This window comes from Crinia signifera, chromosome 3 (assembly GCF_055691185.1).
Source record: "Crinia signifera chromosome 3, ASM5569118v1, whole genome shotgun sequence".
NCBI classification, from domain to species: Eukaryota; Metazoa; Chordata; class Amphibia; order Anura; family Myobatrachidae; genus Crinia; species Crinia signifera.
The window spans coordinates 236,733,410-236,753,438 of record NC_139219.1 but is presented as its reverse complement, the minus strand read 5'-3'; the positions used below and the strand labels follow the sequence as shown (position 1 = coordinate 236,753,438).

Sequence of the window (20,029 nt, the reverse complement as noted above, 5' to 3'; positions counted from 1 at the left end):
GATGTCATGATGATGACGCTGCCCACAATTCCTGCCCTCAGTTAAGATGGCGGGGATGAGCCTCCTCCGTTCGGCTGCTGCGTTTTTCAGCCGCCTGCAGCCGCTACAACGCGGGGTGGTCGGGAAGGGCGCCCTGCAGAGGAGAGCGCCGCCGGCGGTTGCTGGTAAGGTGCCGGGTAGGCCCGAGGGAGGCTGGGAGCGGGGTGACCTTGGTGGCCGGAGGAGCGGCGCCTGACATTGAGGTGTCCCGGGCTGGTGGTGACATTGCTGAACATGTGTGTACGGCAGAGGCTGCAGCTGGGCTCTCTCATTAGCCCATAACTAGCTGCTGGGGTGCACCGCTCACCGTTCTGCCAGCCTAGCTATGGGCAGGGCATGACAACTGGCACCAAGGATACCATAATGGAGGCAATTGACAATATGGCAATGGGCCCCCAAATTCAGAGATGGTCATGATGCCGTTATGTGTAAATATGCTAATGTCATACTTTCCAACATGACACTCTCCAGGAAGGACACAATGCTGTTTCTGGACTTCCCTGGTAATGTGTGATTGCCATCACCTGTTTTAAACAGGTTAATGGGTAAGAAAGATGTTTCCACACAGGTGATAGCAATAAAAAATGAAGAGGGAAGTCCAGAAACAGAGCATTGTGTCCCTCCTGGAGAGGGTCATGTTGGGAGGTATGTTTGTTGCAGGAGGCATCTGCAGGAGTAATGGTGCATACATATGTGTGATTGTATGCAATATCGCGCTATGATTTCCCTTGAAGCTCCCTGTGCAATAAATCACATTGAAGTGCTTTTTTTCCCCCTCATTCAATCTGGTGTGGATCAGTTGGTCACCAGCAACTTGTTAGACAGTCATTAGGTCGACAGGGATTAGGTCAACAGGGTCATTAGGTCAACAGTGAAAAAGTCGACATGGCTTTTTATTTTTTACCATTATGTCCTAGTGCAGGAATGTCCAAACTATGGCCCTCCAGCTGTTGTAAAACTACAAGTCCCATCATGCCTTGCCAAGTTTTGCTATTAGGTAATGCTAAAACTATGGCAAGGCATGCTGGAATGTGTAGTTTCACAACAGCTGGAGGGCCACAGTTTGAACATGCCTGTCCTAGTGGATGGTAGGGCATGAAATACCGCCTGTCGGCACATATTGTGTCGACATGGATGCCGAAATGTAAAACACATGTTGACCTAATGACCCTGTCGGCCTAACCCATGTCGACCTTACTGCATGTCGACCTAGTGGTGCTGACCTAATGCTTGTCTACCTACTGGGTGGTGAGCCAATGACCATATCCCATTCAATCATGCACTAAATCGCATGCCCCTTGAGACCTGAAATTGGGTGATCTAATGAGGGCTGGGCTACTCGCGGTATATAAACAGGCAGATCGCATAAATTGCATTGTGATAAATCAAATGTGTTTAAAAACCACATGCAATCCCACATGCAATGCGATAAATATTATGTGCTGCACATAATATCTTGAGATGCGAAATTTAACCAACGTGCCCGTGCATCGTGTCGGCTGACACATGCGATTGGCTTGCGATCAATGCAATTTTGTTTTTTCAATTTATCGAAATTGTATGATTGTACCCTATATCTCACAAGTGTATGGGCACCATAAGATTAGGGATGGCCATCGGTGCAGTTGTCATCGATGGCGATACTGCAACAGGCCATCGATATTAATAAACTGTGATGGATGACCATCAATAGTTTTCCTATCGATGGGCATCCATCTTCTTTGACTGACTGGCCTGTGGGGCGGGGCTTCACAGGTATTGGGGGGCGGCGCTATGTTTTGTGTCTCAGCACTTAAAAATAAAAAAGAAGCAAAACATCAGTTTTGCTGTGCCATCAATGGAGGCAAACCATCTGGTTCTCTCCCATCGATTGCAACAGTATATGACATTGGCCATAAGCCATCGATGATTGATTTTGAATCGGCAATAGTCAATGGCCATTCCTACATAAGATTCCTCCCGCCATCGAAGATGTGAGTGCTGCTGTGTCAAATCTGGGTCCTCTGCAACCGCATTGGCTGCCAGAGTAGCCCTGTGGCATGCACGACTGATCAATATGATCTCATCAAATGACTTGAGCCTATGTGCAGGCTCACTTGGCAAAACGATTCGGGGCCCGTTTGCACCGAGCAGTGTGGTCGGGGGTCCCTTGTCGTGCCCATGGGAATGTCCACCGTTTCATGGGCGTCGCAGTGAAAACGCTGGGCGTTCCCATGGGATTGTGGGCGGGAGGGGGGGGTGGTGGTGCCAGGGGTGGTTGGATGCCTGCTTGCAAATAGAAGTTGGTCTCCACTGATTTATATTTGCGTGGCCTGAAGAAATCATTCAATGGTCAGCGACCATCGAATGGATTCTCCACTAGCGAGACCTGCGAGGGGATGTGTCTTTGTGACCCATCCCCTCATGTGGTTATGAGGGAATACGATGGCGATTTGGCGGGGTATGCCCTCTGTGACTTTTGCAGCTTACCAAGTCAACCAGAATGAGGGCAATAGAGTGTAAGCTCCACTGTGGCAGGGACTGCTCGCTATCATAGCTTGCACGGTCAGTATTTAACTGACCCCCCCCCCCTCTGCACACACCGTTTCCCCCTCGCTAGGTTTTTGTTGTGATGGGGAAATGGCGTGTGCGGCCACTAAAACAACAAGGCTCGCGGGCTAAATGCAGCGGGCACCCTCCATTAGCCGCGAGCCTCGCTGTTTGGGGGAATCCTCGCTGTCTTGTTTTCAGCCATCCCTCACCGTTTAACCCCCTCATTGGCCGCATTGAATACGGGTCATAATATGAACCCACCAACTACATAATTACATTCAGGAGGTAGCAGGATGATTTTATTGCATAATATGTGGTTACGTGGGCGGGCCGATGCTTGCCAGGAGCGGGCGGCTGATGTCAGGAAGTTTCCACTGACTTTTATATGCGACGGCAGGAGAAATCATTTGATGGTTGGCAGCCTTAAAATGATTTCTCCTGCTTCAGAGACCTGCGAGGGGAGGTGTTTTCAGTACACATCCCCTCACATGTTAAAGAGGGAATTGCTTTTCCATGGAGTATTTTAAACAAAACCCATGTAATGTTAATAATTTGCTTGTTTCTCAAGTATCACAAACAGCTATGCAAATGTGTACTGTAGTGATGTTGTTCATTCAGCTATCATGTATCATTTTCCAAGTGAATTGGTGAATGCTTTTGTTGCAAAGTTTTTTAATGGAAATGTTATTGTGGGTCAACGAAAATGTTAATCCCTGTAATTCTATTTCCATAGTGCCTGTGCGATTTGACAGCCATGGACCTAGACTGTTCGTGGTCAGACCTTCAACCTACTATGACAAAAGATTCCTCCAGCTAGTTGTAAGTGTGCATGGGATGACTTCTCGCAGTGTTCAGGATTTGGTATGAAATGCCGACGGTCGGAATCCCGACGGTCAAAATACAGACGCCGAAATGCCGACAAGGGAGGGCACACTATTTTATTCTCCCTCTATGGGTGTCGTGGACACCCATAATCTGACCATTCAGTGGTAACTTGGCTGATATTTTACCCTACGTTACCTTGGTAGGGAAGAACAGCTCTCCCACTTGTGAAAATGCATACTGTTTTCTATGCTGATAATTTTTATTACTTATAAAAGTAAACCGTTTACTTTTATAAAACTATTTTTGGTATTAAAATATATAACTTTTTGGTGTCTGAAATACACAAAGGGAGAATTGACATGTTCTTCACTCCTTTCTCCAATGATCTGTTCGTGTTTCAATAGCACATTAACATCTGCAGTAAATATAGATACTCCAATGAATGCAAAACTATGCAGTAGTATGGCAGGATGATTAACTACATAAAGAATTAGGGATATTTGATGATACTTTTATTACAGGATTGTGTGCAATCACTCTATTTGTATCTATCATGTGTTTTAAAGAAAATAAAAGTTCTATTTTATTTTGCAGAAATATTATGTGCTGCTTACTGCAATACCCGCAGGTGTGGTTATCGCCCTCGTCAATATTTTTATTGGTAAGTATGGGTGGGTGTGTGTGTATGTATGTATATCTATCTATCTAGACAGGAATCCTTCAAGGATTAAGCACGTCACTGCAGCACATTCTTAGTGAAGAATTTCAAGTTTATTCGCCTCGACGGGCTGTTTCGGGGCACAACCCCTTCATCAAGAGACTTCCAAACAAGTACTTGTTTGGAAGTCTCTTGATGAAGGGGTTGTGCCCCGAAACGGCCCGTCGAGGCGAATAAACTTGAAATTCTTCACTAAGAATGTGCTGCAGTGACGTGCTTAATCCTTGAAGGATTCCTGTCTGGTATTTACTTTCAGCAAAGGAGATATATATATATATATATATATATATATATATATATATATATATATATATATATATATATATATATATATATATATATATATATATATATATATATATATATATATATATATATATATATATATATATATATTTAGTAGCGGGGGTTTGGCGGCACTCGCAGGTTTTTGAAAAGAAGACACAACGCCTGTTGTTCGCTTAACGTTTCAATTCACCAATAGAATTTTCATCAGAAGCAATAAACATAAGACATGAACATACCTTTATAGACACCCATCACCGTCACCCTCTGTGCAAACAGCGCAGGTCCTCCTCAGACGCGTGCGTGCGTCTAGCCAGGTCGCATAGTAGCTGACGTCACGCTCCAGCGCTTTGGTGGTTGCCTGGTTACTGAAATAAAACAAATGTGTAAATAACTCAGAAAGAAAAATAACAAACAAACGAAATATAGCAGCTGGAGAAGGCATAAATCAAATAGACAAAATAGGGAAATGAAAACCGCAGTATGTGGATATTAAGCCAAATGATACAAAAATAGCAGGCGTATAGATCATAAAAAGCAGTTTAAGTTTAACTGCTCATTGAGTCCCGCTGGATTGACCGTGTTAAGCTCATATGTCCATCTTGCCTCTTTCTGCAAGAGGATTTTATCACGGTTGCCTCGTCTCAGAGTCTCCGGGACACTATCAATGATTTTATAGCGCATCATTTGGCTTAATATCCACATACTGCGGTTTTCATTTCCCTATTTTGTCTATTTGATTTATGCCTTCTCCAGCTGCTATATTTCGTTTGTTTGTTATTTTTCTTTCTGAGTTATTTACACATTTGTTTTATTTCAGTAACCAGGCAACCACCAAAGCGCTGGAGCGTGACGTCAGCTACTATGCGACCTGGCTAGACGCACGCACGCGTCTGAGGAGGACCTGCGCTGTTTGCACAGAGGGTGACGGTGATGGGTGTCTATAAAGGTATGTTCATGTCTTATGTTTATTGCTTCTGATGAAAATTCTATTGGTGAATTGAAACGTTAAGCGAACAACAGGCGTTGTGTCTTCTTTTCAAAAACCTGCGAGTGCCGCCAAACCCCCGCTACTACATATATATATATATATATATATATAATCGGGGGGGGGGGGGGGAGAGAAATCAGCACTCCAGGCGACTTGAATAAATACAACTCTCAGGCCATCCTCTACGGACAACGTTTCATTGCTCTTTAATAAGCAATTTCATCAGGCATCCCCCCCCCCCCCCCCCCCCCCCCCCCGCTTTCTGTATGAATACTGGAGCGGGCACCCGGCGCAGATATACTAAATACAGGGAGAGCCGGATCACCCCATATAAACTTTCTTTCTTTCTTTCTTTCTTTCTTTTTATATGTATGTGTATATGTGTGTATATATGTGTGTGTATATGTATATGTATGTATGTATGTATATATATATATATATATATATATATATATATATATATATATATATATATATATATATATGTGTGTATTATGTCATCCTATGTATTCTTTATAGGCAGTAACTTAGGGGTTCCCCAACATGGTCTTCAAAGTACACTACACTAATGCTGCATACACTCTGGCCTATATATTGGGCATTCAATTGAACAGCCAATATATCGCTGGTCTGTTGGCCAGTGTGTACCAACCATATGTCTGAACAAAGTTCAGATATATTGCGGCGTCTGTGCAAAACACCTAAAGATATATTGGTGCATTGTGCTGTGTGTACAGGCAATCTGCTGACCGCCTTTAAACTGGGTACACACTGGACAACATTTTAACCACTTTAGTGGAAATGCTGAACTCTGTAATCCCGGAAATTCTCCGAGCTGTACTTAACACTCATTAACTGACTGAGCTTATTGTCTTGAGACCTCATAAATGTGCTTATTGTGCCATCTTGTGGCTTTTCAACAGTATTGCTCAGTGTGCACCATTATTATAGCTAAAGGTATCTTTATGAAGTAGCTAAATGTATCATTACCACAGCCAGCAGTGTGTGCAATACAAAGTATCCAGCTGAATAATGTCCAGAAAAAAAGCAAATAAAATGTGTGCTGAGGCAATTCTTGCTTTTATGGAAGATGAATCTGTAGATTCATTTATCCTTTCAGAAGAAAGTATTAGAATTTGTTTATATAATTTTGCTTATATACTCTGCCTTCATGGCAAAATATTCTGAGTACATTTTTGGAAGATGAAGTTTCATGATCAACTTATTTAAAAACCCACCCTGGGAGGGTTGAGATGGTAATAAAAAACTGCCACTGAAGGGGTTAAACTATTTTGCCGATTTTTTTTTTTTTTGTAAGAAAAATGTTGAATTGGTCGGACTAACCAAAATGAAATGGTTTTCCCGTGTGTAAGCACAATGGTGCTCTGACGATGCACACTCTCAAGCGACTTCCTCCTTCACCTGTATGACTGCAAAATGGCTGTTGCTTGTGGTGGCCAGTATCGGCGTGTGTATATGCACTTGCTGATGACAGCACCCCACCAGGTCCGTTTGTACCCAGCCTTAGAAATAGCTATGCTTGGGAACAGGTGACTTATACCATGTTCTCACTGCCAGTGAGAAATACATGGCTTAATGCCGGGGACTGCAGGCACGGACCCCCATTCTTACTGCAAGGCATTTCCCGGGTGAAGAAGTTCTACCCGGTAATTTGCCTTTTAACACGGGTTTTTCTGCAGTGTGAACGGGTCAACCAGTGTCTGCATACCCGGATCTCAAACACAGATAAAAAGTGATTCAGTATGAAATCCCGGCGGTCGGGATCCCGGCGTTCAAAATCCCGACGCCAAAATCCCGACAAGGGGTGGGGCATGGATTGCCCCCCCTTGCGGGCTCGCTGCGCTCGCCACGCAGTGGGCCAGGTGCCTCGCTACGCTCGGCACGCTAATTTATTCTCCCTCTAGGGGTGTCGTGGACACCCACGGAGGGAGAAAGTGTCGGTATTTCGGCGGTCGGCATTCTGAACGCCGGGATCCCGACCGCCGGGATTTTAACTTCATCCCATAAAAAGAAGGGTTTTACCCGTGTATGAGATCCGGGTATGTGACCCGTTCACACTGCAGAAAAACCTGTGTTAAAAGGCAAATTCCCGGGTTGACATGCTAGACCCGGACATTTGCCTGCAGTGAGAACTGCGTATTAATTGGTCCCTCCATTATTTTGATTTAACCATCTGCTCAAGCATGGATATTGCTAAAATTTGGGCTCTTAGTATGCCTTGAGGTCAGGGGTTGGGAAACACTGCAGTAACTTAATACTACAAACTCGTACACTGAATCGTTTCTCAAGCTCCGACTTGATTGCATAGTGCAAGAAGGTATAGGGTGATTTCTGTGATGTACCACCTGTGCTGTCTGATGGGGGAAACTGCTATATGAGAAGTTTACCTTGCAGTTTTTTTCCATTCTGATTTATAGAAATATTTAGCTGTCTGTGTGAGATGCGATGTGTTGTATACTCAATTTCTCTAGTGCTTTTCCAGTAAGATTTAATTTGTAATGCAGACATATCGACCAGCCCCACAGTATCTGCTGAGGGGTATGGATCATGAGGTCGACAGGGGGGTAGGTCGATAGTCAAAAGGTGCACATGGGGTTTTTCCAATTTTTTTATCCTGACTGTCGACACTGAAACGTAGCACTGCGTCCCCTCGCTACGCTCGGGACACTGTTTTATTCTCCCAGCACGCCCTAGTGGATGCTCCTAAGGACAATGTTACTAATAAGGAAAAACAGCAAGTTATCTTGTGAGGACAGGCAGGCAGCAACTTGCCCCTGCCTGCCAGCATCGTGGGAGCTGCCGGCGGGACCTGGCCGCAGATGCATGTGGCTTGCGCCTGGGTCCCTGGGTGCAAGCCACCCCTGTCTCTGGAGATGTAACTGCTGACCGCGTACGTTGTGATCCTTCCTAAGCCCCACCGCACAGCTAGCGACAGGACTGTAAGTATTGGCTTGAAGTCACCCAGATAAGAAATTCCAAACCTCTCATAGGGTTTTGGCTACTTACCCTTTACCTGCTGAAGGCAGGAAGAGAGTTGAAACTCCACCAGTGGTTGACCCATCGGTCTCGTGTCTTTCTAAAAAGAAAGTCCATATATGGCTGCGGGGGTGGTACAGCGTCCTGCTCAGGTAGGGAGAAGATGCGGCAGAGAGGACAAGGTGATTTTGTGATCTGTCTTCATGGGTTGTGGGTCGGTATTTTGTACCCAGCCCCACTTCTCTAATAGATGAGCTGTTATTTTTGTAAGTATCTCAGCCTTACTATCAGAAACACTGGGTGCCTCTTTGGTCATGACAAGGTTTCTGTATACACTAAGCAGCGCTTCTGCTGCTCGGATTTTCAAAGGATAGTTCTGGTGGCACCTGCTCGCATATCTTTGTATTATCTGCCTAAATAGTCCTACCTAGTGATATAGAAAAATATGGGGTCAGAGACTCTGGTTTTATTTTTAAAGCTAAACTTGTGACTCTTCTATTTTGTTCTTGGACTTTGTCTCCCTCATGGGTACCAATATTGTTTTTACCAGGTCCGGCAGAGTTTGCAGAGACTCCAGAAGGCTATGTTCCTAATCACTGGGAGTATTACCAGGTATGTTCCTCATGACATACATTTAAAACTTAGGAAGGTAGGTTGAGGGGAAATTTTACTTAACAAAAAGGTTAGTGGGCAAGTGGAATAGCCTCCATCAGAAGTAATGGTTCAAAAGGGGTTTAGTTGTGAGTCAAGTGGTTCTTATCTGCCATCAAAGTCTAGGTTTCTCCTTCATACTTCATGGCAGCCATTACATTGGGTTCATCCCTCTCTCCTCTCCAATTAGACAGGTAGTTTTTTCCCCAGGATCCAGCCCCTCCTCTATATAATCTGGCACCTCCCCATAGACCATAGTCTTTTTCCTGTCTCCTTCTGTCTGTGACAGGTAGTTAGTTAGTATTATCTTTGTTGTTTTTAGAGCGAAACCCGGGAGGCTGGTTATGCTACCGGGGACCTGGGCGGTCAGGCTGGCGGTGCCTTAAGCCTATGTATGTCCAGGGCCGGTGGCAAGGACGTGACCTGGTAGCCCATGGCATTCCTTCCCCGTCCCCTCCCCGCTATGGTGGTCGGCGCGCGTTAAGGAGTAGTCACCTGGAAGTCAGGTGTCTGGCCGTCTTCTGCTGCGGACTCCCGGTGGTCCGGTTGGTGCATACACCGGCATATACATAGCGGGTCACGCTGGGCAGACTCCCTCGGCAGTTCCGACTTCGGGCTGCGCATAGGGGCGCGCGTCACTTCCGGCGGATGCACGCGGCGTGCGGGTCACGGCCGCGTGCGTTCCAGCTACCCAGAAGTACGCGTTAGTCTGGCTACTTCCGGCAGGGAGGGGGAGACGCCGGCTGCGCGTGCAGCATTCATTTAAAAGCGCCTGGTCGGTGTTACAGGCGCGGGGCTGTGTTTTTGACCAGGAGTTTAACCATGGAGGATGCCTCTCAAAAAAACGTTACACCGCCGCCCAGGTAAGTCCTCTCATAGAGGACACGTTATTCATATCGTTTTGTCTAGTCAGATAGTTAGTATCTTTTCTTGTTTTGTAGTGTGCCTTCAGTGCCCAAGAAGAAAGTGGCTAAGAATACTAAAGTCTGTCCAGGATGTGATAGAGCTTTTGACGGAGAGACTGTGCTGTGTTTAGAGTGTCTAACAAAAAAGGATGTTGGAATGAATATATCAGCACAATTAGCTGAGATGAGAGACTGGATGAAGAAAAATTTTATTTCTAAAGAGGAATATACGGGGAATAAAAGGTCCCGGTCGCAGACTAGCCTTGATAAAGATGACGGGGATGTGTCTGTGCATGATGATGTGGACAAGGAGGAGTCTGGTGGCTCGTCAGCAGAGTCAGGCAAAGTGTTGGAGGACGAGCGTCTGTTTAATGTGGAGTTGGTAGAAGCAGTGCTAAAGAATCTTTATAGGACACTTAACTATAAGCAGCCTGTAAAGTCTGAGTTTGATGCATTGTTTGAGGATCGATCCAAAAAGGGGAGATCGTTTCCAGTACATAAAGTAGTGAAGGACATCCTAGCTAAGGAGTGGCAGGGTGTCGACAAGAGAGTTGGGTCGACTAAAAGAATTCAAAAAATGTTTCCTATTGAGGATGAAGAATTCATTAAATGGTGTAATATACCTAAAGTTGACGCAGCAGTGTCAGAAGTGACGACCCGTACTACTATTCCCCTTGAGGATGGGGCGTCACTGAAGGACGCAATGGATAAAAAAATGGAAAGTGCTCTAAAGAGATTACATATTTCCTCCTCAGTCTCGCTAAAATCTGGAGTGGCCATGGCCTCGCTCTCTCGGGCACTCAGGATTTGGTGTTCGGCCTTACAGGAAGACATACAGGAAAAGGTTTCCCGTGATCAAATCTGTAAAAGTCTTACCCAGATTCAGCTGGCGGTGGACTATATGTGTGAGGCCTCTCTAGATGGTCTAGATTTTGCAGCGAAATCCCTGTCTTCAGGGGTGGTGGCCCGTAGGGCCTTGTGGCTTAAGTCATGGGCGGCAGATTCCCATTCAAAGAACAAACTAGCGACATTGCCTTATGAGGGTGCTTTCCTTTTCGGCAGTCGTTTGGATCAAATGATTCAAAAAATGTCAGGTGGTAAATCAGTGAGATTGCCACAGGATAGAAGAGGGAGGTTTTCCTCTTTTTCTTCTAGACAGGCCAAGTCCTACAGGCCAGGCAGGTCTGTCCGGGACAGATACGCTCAAGGGACATCCAGAGCCTTTTTTCGTCAATACGTCAAGAAAAAAGGTGAAAGTTCTGGAACCACACAGAAGCAGTGACGGTGGTCCCATGGTGGAGCAGGCCCAGGTAGCTGGAAGGCTGTTGGGTTTCGCTCGCATCTGGGAACAAACCGTCCGAGACAGATGGGTTCTGGAGGTAGTCAAGACTGGCTATCGGCTGGAATTCATGTCAAGGCCAAGTATGGCAAAATTTTGTGTTTCAGAGCTCCCAGTTTCGAAGATAGAAAGGGAAGCTCTAAATTTGAGTTTAGAAGGACTCATCACATCAGGAGCAGTGGTGAAAGTCCCGGAAGAAGAGAAAGGGGCCGGTTTTTATTCCCGTCTCTTCATAATCAGCAAAAGTTCTGGAGGTTACAGAACTATATTAGATTTAAGAAGATTAAATCTGCGCATAAAGAAGAGAAAGTTCCACATGGAGACCACAAAGTCTATTCTGATGGGATTAAGAAAGAACGATTATATGGTCTCCATCGACCTAAAAGACGCCTACTTCCATATTCCCATTTCCCCAGACGACAGAAAATATCTGAGATTCTGCATAGGTCACGATCATTACCAGTTCACCTGTCTGCCCTTCGGCCTCACCTCTTCACCAAGAGTTTTTACCAAGGTTCTAGTGGTATTGATAGAAGAACTGAGAAAAAAGAAAGTCGTGATATGGGCATATCTAGACGATCTATTGATTGTGGCACCATCAGAAGAAGAGGTGATCACAGCAAGAGACTACACCATTCAGTTTCTTCAGGAACACGGGTGGCTGGTGAATTGGGAGAAGAGCTGTCTGAGGCCAACACAGAGTCTTCAGTTTCTGGGGGTTCTGGTGGATACTGTACGGTTCCAAATGTCCTTATCCACAAAGAGATGCGAGAAAATCCAACAATTAATCTATACGATATACGAGGAGGATCGCATACCACTCAGGTCAGCAATGAGCCTGTTGGGTATGATGGCATCTACGGTGGACATAGTCCCATGGGCCAGATGGAGGATGAGGCCTCTGCAGTGGTCCCTTCTGGGTTACACAAAAAGGCTGGTACCGCTGGAAAGAAAAATCAAAATCTCAGAGCCAGTGAAAGAATCTCTAGTTTGGTGGGAAGCCGATCAGCTAATACCAAGGAAGTCCTCACTAGCAAGCCCCCTTTACACTGTGATCACCACAGATGCCAGCACCATGGGTTGGGGGGCTCATGGTCTGGGCAAAACGTGCCAAGGGCTATGGTCCCCTCGCGAGTCAGAGTTTTCCTCCAATCACAAGGAACTAAGAGCCGTGTGGAAAGCAATAGAGTTCTTCAGCGAAGATATCAGGGGTGCGCACCTGCGCATTTTCTCGGACAACGCTACTACCGTCTCCTATGTCAACAGACAAGGAGGTACACGGAGTCACGTGCTCTTAGAAGAGGTTCGAAACATCATGTGTTGGGCCGAGGAGAATCTGCTGTCAATATCAGCGCTCCATGTGCTGGGGGAGGACAATCAGCTCGCAGACTATTTGAGCCGCACAAGTGTGGTTCCGGGCGAATGGGAACTGAAGGATTCAGTTTTTCAGAGAATAGTGGAGCAGTTCGGTCAACCAGAGGTGGATCTCATGGCTTCAGCAGTCAACAAGAAGCTTCCACAATTCTACTCCCGTTACCCAACTTGGGGGTCAAGCGGAGTGGACGCCCTAAGCGGAGTGGACGCCCTATCTCAGAGATGGGAGTTTCACCTGGGGTATGTGTTTCCTCCAATTTCTCTCATTCACAGGACATTGTGGAAGGTCAGAACGGAAGGGGTCCAAGTCATAGCCATTCTGCCCTACTGGCCCAGGAGGGCTTGGTTCCCCATGTTAGAGAGCATGGCGATTTGCGGGCCCAGTATTTCTTCCAGTGACTCAAGATTTGCTCAGGCAGGGCCCAGTCAATTGTCAAGAGCCTCACAAATTGAATTTAGCGGCCTGGAAATTGAAAGGCGACAGTTGAGAGACAAAAATTTATCTCCAGAGGTCATTGAGGTGCTTCTCCAAGCAAGGAAGAAGATATCATCAGAAATCTACTACAGGTGGCGGGTGTTCGCAACATGGTCCAAGGACAGGTTCAGTTTTCCTAAAGCAAACATCCCCCAAGTGTTACAGTTCCTTTGTGATGGGCTTAACAAGGGGCTTTCGGTTTCTACGCTCAAGGTCCAGATATCGGCGCTGAGTGTACTACTAGACAAGAAACTAGCAGAGCATAGTTTAAGTAAGAGATTTTGTCAAGCTATCAAGAAAATCCGGCCTAGGGTTAGGTCAATAATCCCCCAGTGGGATCTTAATTTAGTCTTGAATGGACTTATGGAGGCTCCGTTTGAGCCGTTGGACAGAGCGAAGTTAAAGTTTCTAACATGGAAGATGTTATTTTTAGTTGCAATAACTTCAGCAAAAAGAGTGGGAGAGATTCATGCTCTGTGCATTAAAGAACAATATTTAAAGATTTTCCCGGATCGGGGGGTGCTGAGGACCAGACCGTCCTTTCTACCCAAGGTGGTTTCCTCGTTTAATTTAAGTCAAATTGTTTTGCCTTGTTTTTTTCAAGATCCTCTGACGAAGAAAGAGGAAAAGTTGCATACATTAGATGTCTTGAGAGCCATCAAGATATATCTACACAGGACAACGGGGTTCAGGAAGTCAGAAGCATTATTCGTGATTCCCCAGGGGGCACAGAAAGGGTTGGCTCCGTCAAAACAATCAATGTCAAGGTGGCTAAAAGAAGTAATTGCATTCACTTACAGAAAAGTTGGTCGTGAAGTTCCTGAGGGTATTAAGGCTCACTCAACAAGGGCAATGGCGGTTTCTTGGGCTAGAGAGGCCAAAGTTTCTGCTAAGGAGATTTGTCAAGCAGCCACCTGGTCTTCCTTGCATACCTTCTCTAAGCATTATGCATTGGATGTCGCAAGCCCTAGTTTCGGAAGTAAAATTCTTAAGCAAGTCTTGGCTTGAAGTATAGTATAACCCACCCTACTGCTTTGGTACATCCCAATGTAATGGCTGCCATGAAGTATGAAGGAGAAAGCAAGGATTATACTCACGATAATACCTTTTCTTCGGAATACTTCATGGCAGCCCAAAAATTTGTTGGCCCTCCCTATTTGTGTTTTTTCCCTAGGATCAGGACGGAGACAGTCAAAGACTATGGTCTATGGGGAGGTGCCAGATTATATAGAGGAGGGGCTGGATCCTGGGGAAAAAACTACCTGTCTAATTGGAGAGGAGAGAGGGATGAACCCAATGTAATGGCTGCCATGAAGTATTCCGAAGAAAAGGTATTATCGTGAGTATAATCCTTGCTTTCTATGGCATACTGCCTTATCAGGATGTATGTAGATAGAAGAGGTGGCACTCACGGTACTTGGTTCAGGTAAATAGACTGCACAATGTATAGTTGGCTCGCTTTCTTTTCCCAGAGGGCACCTGGGCAGATAATTTTGTGTTATGGTAGAGCGATGGTCTATTCTCCCTCCATTACCTTCTCGCTCTTTCTAAGATCAAACATGCAAATTTACAAGATAAGTGTTAGGCGTGCTTAATAGGATTAATGGGCAAATATTCTCCGTGAAGCGTTGCAGAATTGTGCACTATATAAATAACTGATAAAATAGTGTAAATTCTCCCTAAAATGCAAACTTGACCATATACGTATCTTAGTACATTTTACTCCTTTCTCACTCTTTTTCTTTTAAAAAATAAGTCATCTAGTTGTGGTGGTTTCTCAAGAAAATCTTCATATTTATTGGCCATTTAAGTATAAACCTGTAATGTGCCATTGTACCAGGAAAAATCTTCGGTACTCATGTTGTGTGTTATTCAATGATTTGTAACATTATGTGGCTAGATGTTCCAGCCCTCTGATTTAGAAATTATATTTGTTCTATGATTTTAGTTACCTGTGCTATGTGTATTGTACTTCTTACAAGGTAATGAGTTTTCATGTATTTTTTCAGCACCCAATAACTCGTTGTATTTCCAAATATGTGCATAACTCGTATCAAAAAACATACGAGAAGGAAATGGCTATATTAAACATTGAACAAGAAAAACGTTTGCTCAGGTAAATTACTAACAGCAATGGAAATATAGTTCCACATATTGTCTGTAGAGGTCTATGAAATGTGTGTTAATTACTGGGATCATTTCTGGACATTGATGATTGAAAATGATTTCAAAATATTTTGTCAGTCCCCGGCAAAGCTGTGTTCATGTTCTCCCTCTACTCCCACCCCCTCTTTCCCTCTCCCACTCCCTCTTTCCCACCCTCTCCCTCTTCCACACCTCTCCCTCTTCCCCACCACTTTCAACATGTATCTACCACAATATGTGCTATTCCAGTAATGTGTACCTCCGCAGATTGCACACCCTGCCAGCGCTGACCTGTGCAGTACACCCAGATGGTTGCCTCAGATGGTTTATCTGCGGGCAGGATGTGGGTCACATGGATGTCTCTGAACAGGGTTTATCATACTACTACACAAATATTTGCTTTCCAATATGTGCATTGGGTCCTTGTATTAAGTGGCCTCCTACAGTGTAACCTTCGTAGTGCGCCCACCATGGCTGCCTCATCTGGTGCACTTGTGGATGGGATGCAAAATAGATGGACCTGAGTATACACTGAAATCACTCATTTTGGGTAATTTCTTTTAGGGGTAATCTAATCCACCCAGGGTAATCCTACACAGAGCGCCAAAAATGGCTGCCGCACCTGGTACCTTGTCAGGGTGGAGTACACAACCCATGGAAGTTATTACCCAAAATGCTGCACCCCTCCTGCATTATGCTTACTGTGTGCTCAATGGTTTCTTTTGTCTGTTTTTTTTAAGTGTCAGTAAATCGCCGCGCTATATAAATTAAACTTACTATCAAGGTAAAAAAAAAAAAAATACATGACTAAATAAATAATGAGCATGGTTCCTCCCTTCCCCCTGCTGGAATCACGGGGCCCTACGACATTGATTATTTTATCTGAACACTTAGTTTACAGGATGTTCCAAATAGATGGTTGAGAAGGAGCAATTTAATTTCTGCAGGTCAGTGATCATGTCCTACTCAGACATGATCACCAGGGGGCAGATGTACTGAGCCATGCAGGGGGATAAAGTACTAGGTCATCTGCTCCATATTTGAAAGATCACAGGAGCTGGTTGGTAGTTTATCACACTCCACTTTTTCTTTTTCTGGGGCTTAGTACATTTGCCCCCAAAATGTTTTCCTTCTACGGTTACATAGAGGAGCTCCTCCATACATCTTCATAAGAAGGTCAATGCGAGGGTAGTGGAGACAGAGGACAATTTAGTATGGTAGGGTACATAGCCTATGTAACAGAAAAACAAGTGACTGCATCCCAACTGAAACTGCTCAGTCCTAATGCTGCCCATACACGCTGCTATGAGTGCTGTCCCGATGTGTGCTTTGAGGTGCGCACTCCCGCGGCACCTCATCGCACAGTACAAAAAGTATGTGCTTGCACATACTTTTTGTACTTAGGTTTCATCACATTGCATCACAATGCAATGTGATCCGTGCTAGTACAGCACGGAAAGCACGCCCTCATAGCAGCGTGTATGGGCAGCTTAAGCCAGGAATTCTCCTCCTCTATACAGTAGCTCTTCAATTTAATCCTACTCCTGGTGCCACTTATTTATTTTATTTATTTACAGGTTCTTATATAGCGCAGCAGATTCCGTTGCGCTTTACAATAGTAGACAGTGATAAAACAAACTGGGTAACAACATACAGACTTGGAGGTAGGAGGGCCCTGCTGCAAGCTTACAATCTATAGGATACAGCCACTTATAACTTACTGTTACTATTTAATGTGCTGTTGCAGGTAACTGCTCTGCCACTTATTCCTCACCTTTTGATTGTGAGAATTTTACCTTTTTATACCACTTTCAGACATCTCCGGCCGAATAACCCTGCAATTAGCAGGCATTTGAAGCGCCGGGTTATACGGCCGCACGCTGTCCGACCCCCTTCACATAGGCCAGCTAATCTCCGGGTCTAACATATTTGACCTGGTAATCTGCTCTATTACACAGGGTTTTCACCTGTATGAAAGGGTCAGTGCGGATCTTAAATGCCGGGTCTCCGACCCTGGTCATTTGCAGGGTCGGAGAACCCTGAGTCTAGGATCCGGATTTACCCTTTCACACGGAAAAAGGACCCGTGTATTCCATGAAATTCCCGGTTGGAACTGCTTCACCCAGGAATTTCACTTTCTGGCCCTTATTCAGATCTGATCACAGTACAAATTTGTTTTCAAAATGTGCAAAACCATGTGCACCGCAGGTGGGGCAGATGTAAAATGTATAGCATGTTAGATTTGTGTGAGATATTTTGTTTCTGTGCAGGGTAAATACTGGCTGCATTATTTTTACACTACAATTTAGATTTCAGTTTCAACACACCCCACCCAAATATAACTCTGCACATGTTACGTCTGCCCCAACTGCAGTGCACATGGTTTTGCCCATTTTGAGAACAAATCTGTACTGCATTCAGACTTGAATAAGGGCCTCTGTGTGAAAGGGGTATAAGAAGCTGTGATACCTGTAGGAATGCTTTTAAAAAGATGGCTGCCATACATTATCCTTTTTTATGAGTGCACTTGCTAACTGTACAAGTAATTTTTCTGGGACTTAGGAGAGCCACCATTGCTCTCATGGGTGCTTTTCTTATATATGTGCCCATGGCATGTTATTCCATGTAACTAATAACATAATTGTTCTTTAACTTTTGTGCATTGATATTTGTAGAACATAGACTAAATATTCTAACTGTTTTTTTTTTTTTTTTTAACTCTTCATCAGACTGTATGAAAATGAAGCGCGCCGTCACATGAGGCAGAACGGAGATGGTCCATGGTATCAGTATGAGACCCTCGATAAAAACCTCATTGATAACTCGCCAAGAAGTAATCCTGATTATTAGTGCACCTACCCACTCTCATCACAATAATTGTCATAAGTGACTTCTCTGTTTTCAAATAAACTTTATATTAGTCTTTTTTGTTGTAGAAATTAAATTATTCCTATGATACAAAAGAAAAAAAACATTGACTTGGCTTATTTACTGCTAAACCCATTGGGAGACATTTCACGGTCCAAAGAATTAAGGATGCTCTTAGCAATCAATCTGCTTTAATATTTATGAACTACTGTGGAAAACTTAAGGCCCATACACACTAGATGACTTTCAGCTGAAAATCGCTCATTTTGGCTGTTTTGAGAGACCTTCAGTTGAAAATCTCCTAGTGGGTATGGCCCACACATCATTGTAAATGAGGTCCCCGTCGGCTGGTTTTACCAGCATGTCTAGCGATGATGGCTGATTTTTGTTTAGAAGGGACAGGACAAATTTCTAGCGGCAACCAACATACAGGGTTGTGACACTATTTTTATGGTTTAGCCAAGGAATCGGTGCACGAACACTGACAATTGAATAAGTTGATTCCCAAAAGGGGACTACACACGCCCAATTTCAGGGCATTTTATAAGTGATCTCACTAGATCGCTTAGAAAATGCCCCTACATCGCTCCGTGTGCAGGTGTGCAGGGGCTATAACAGGGCTGGGCAACATCGGCCCTCCAGATGTTGATGAACTACACATCCCAGGATGCTTTGCATTAGTTTTGCTATGTGGCCATGCTGAAACTGATGCAAGGCATGCTGGGATGTGTAGTTCATCAACATCTGGAGGGCCAGTGTTGCCCAGCCCTGGGCTATAACAATAGCAATGCATGACCCCATGTGTTGCTATCGCCTGGAGATTAATATCCAGCATTCTGGATAAATCTTCTTACAGATCGCTCAGAAAACAGAGCTGACATATTTCTGTGCAGCAGGGTGCTGAGCAATGTAGCTCTCTCCTATTTAAATTATATACTTTTTTTTTTTTTGTGTGTGTGTTTAATTTTTATTGAACAGTTTCAAGTTTTACACCCAGAGATAGAAACAGGCAGTAGCTAACAGTAGTTAAGGCAGACATGAAAAGTGACATATAACAATAATATAAAAAAAGGGAAGAAGAAGAAATGAATATATGTCAAAGCTTAAAAGAAGAAAAAAAAAAAAAGGCCCAAATTTATTACTATTACCTCGTTCACACTGCCAAGCAAATCACTTTGACTTCAACACGTGGGGTTTTTTTTTTTTTTATGGTAACGGAACAACTCTGGTATGCAGACCCGGGTTGACTCATTCACACTGCAAAAAGGACCCGTGTTGAAAGCCAAATTACACGGTAGAACTGCTTCACTTGGTAATTTGCCTAGCAGTGAGAACAGGGGTTCTGTGCTGCAGTCCTTGGCATTTAACTGCCTGGTAAATGCTGGGTTATTCACACTGGCAGTGTGAGTGTGGTATAAATAACACCACATCTTGTAAAACACTAACCCAAATACCTAATACTAATCAAATATTTTTTTAAGAATGGTTTAAGGAACATGAAGGTGTTGATTTAGTCTCCAAATTCCATAGATCTCTAATGGGGTATGGGTCATCGGGTCAACACTATGAAGGGTGACATACACTTGGTCAACCACTAAAGTTCGACAAAAACATTAGGTCGAAAATGGGAATTTCGATAGTCAAAAGGTTGATATGAGTTTTTCACTTTTCCTTTTTTTTGTCCCGAATTTTGTTGAAAGACTATTGTGACTAATAAATAAGCATATGGTCATGGATTAATGAAGTTAATCTAGTTTTCTTCCTCCATGGCAGCCATTACTCTGGGTATTTCCCTCTCTCTCCAGGTTTAGACAGGTAGATTTGAAACTCCTCCCACATTGGGTATATGTCTGCCTCCTCCCCTTCCCCTTCCTCTCCAGTCTTT

The 20,029-nt window shown here is 44.3% G+C and overlaps 1 protein-coding gene across 1 annotated transcript; it reads left to right on the top strand.

Moving 5' to 3' along the window:
• Window positions 1–5: 5 nt before the first annotated feature.
• On the top strand, window positions 6–18,201 carry NDUFB5 (NADH:ubiquinone oxidoreductase subunit B5). The gene is made up of 6 exons (XM_083177704.1): window positions 6–164; window positions 3,305–3,390; window positions 3,991–4,057; window positions 8,938–8,999; window positions 15,141–15,247; window positions 18,006–18,201. Exons 1-6 carry the CDS (start codon window positions 47–49, stop codon window positions 18,124–18,126), a joined length of 561 nt encoding a protein of 186 aa, XP_083033830.1. The 5' UTR covers window positions 6–46; the 3' UTR covers window positions 18,127–18,201.
• Window positions 18,202–20,029: the final 1,828 nt, after the last annotated feature.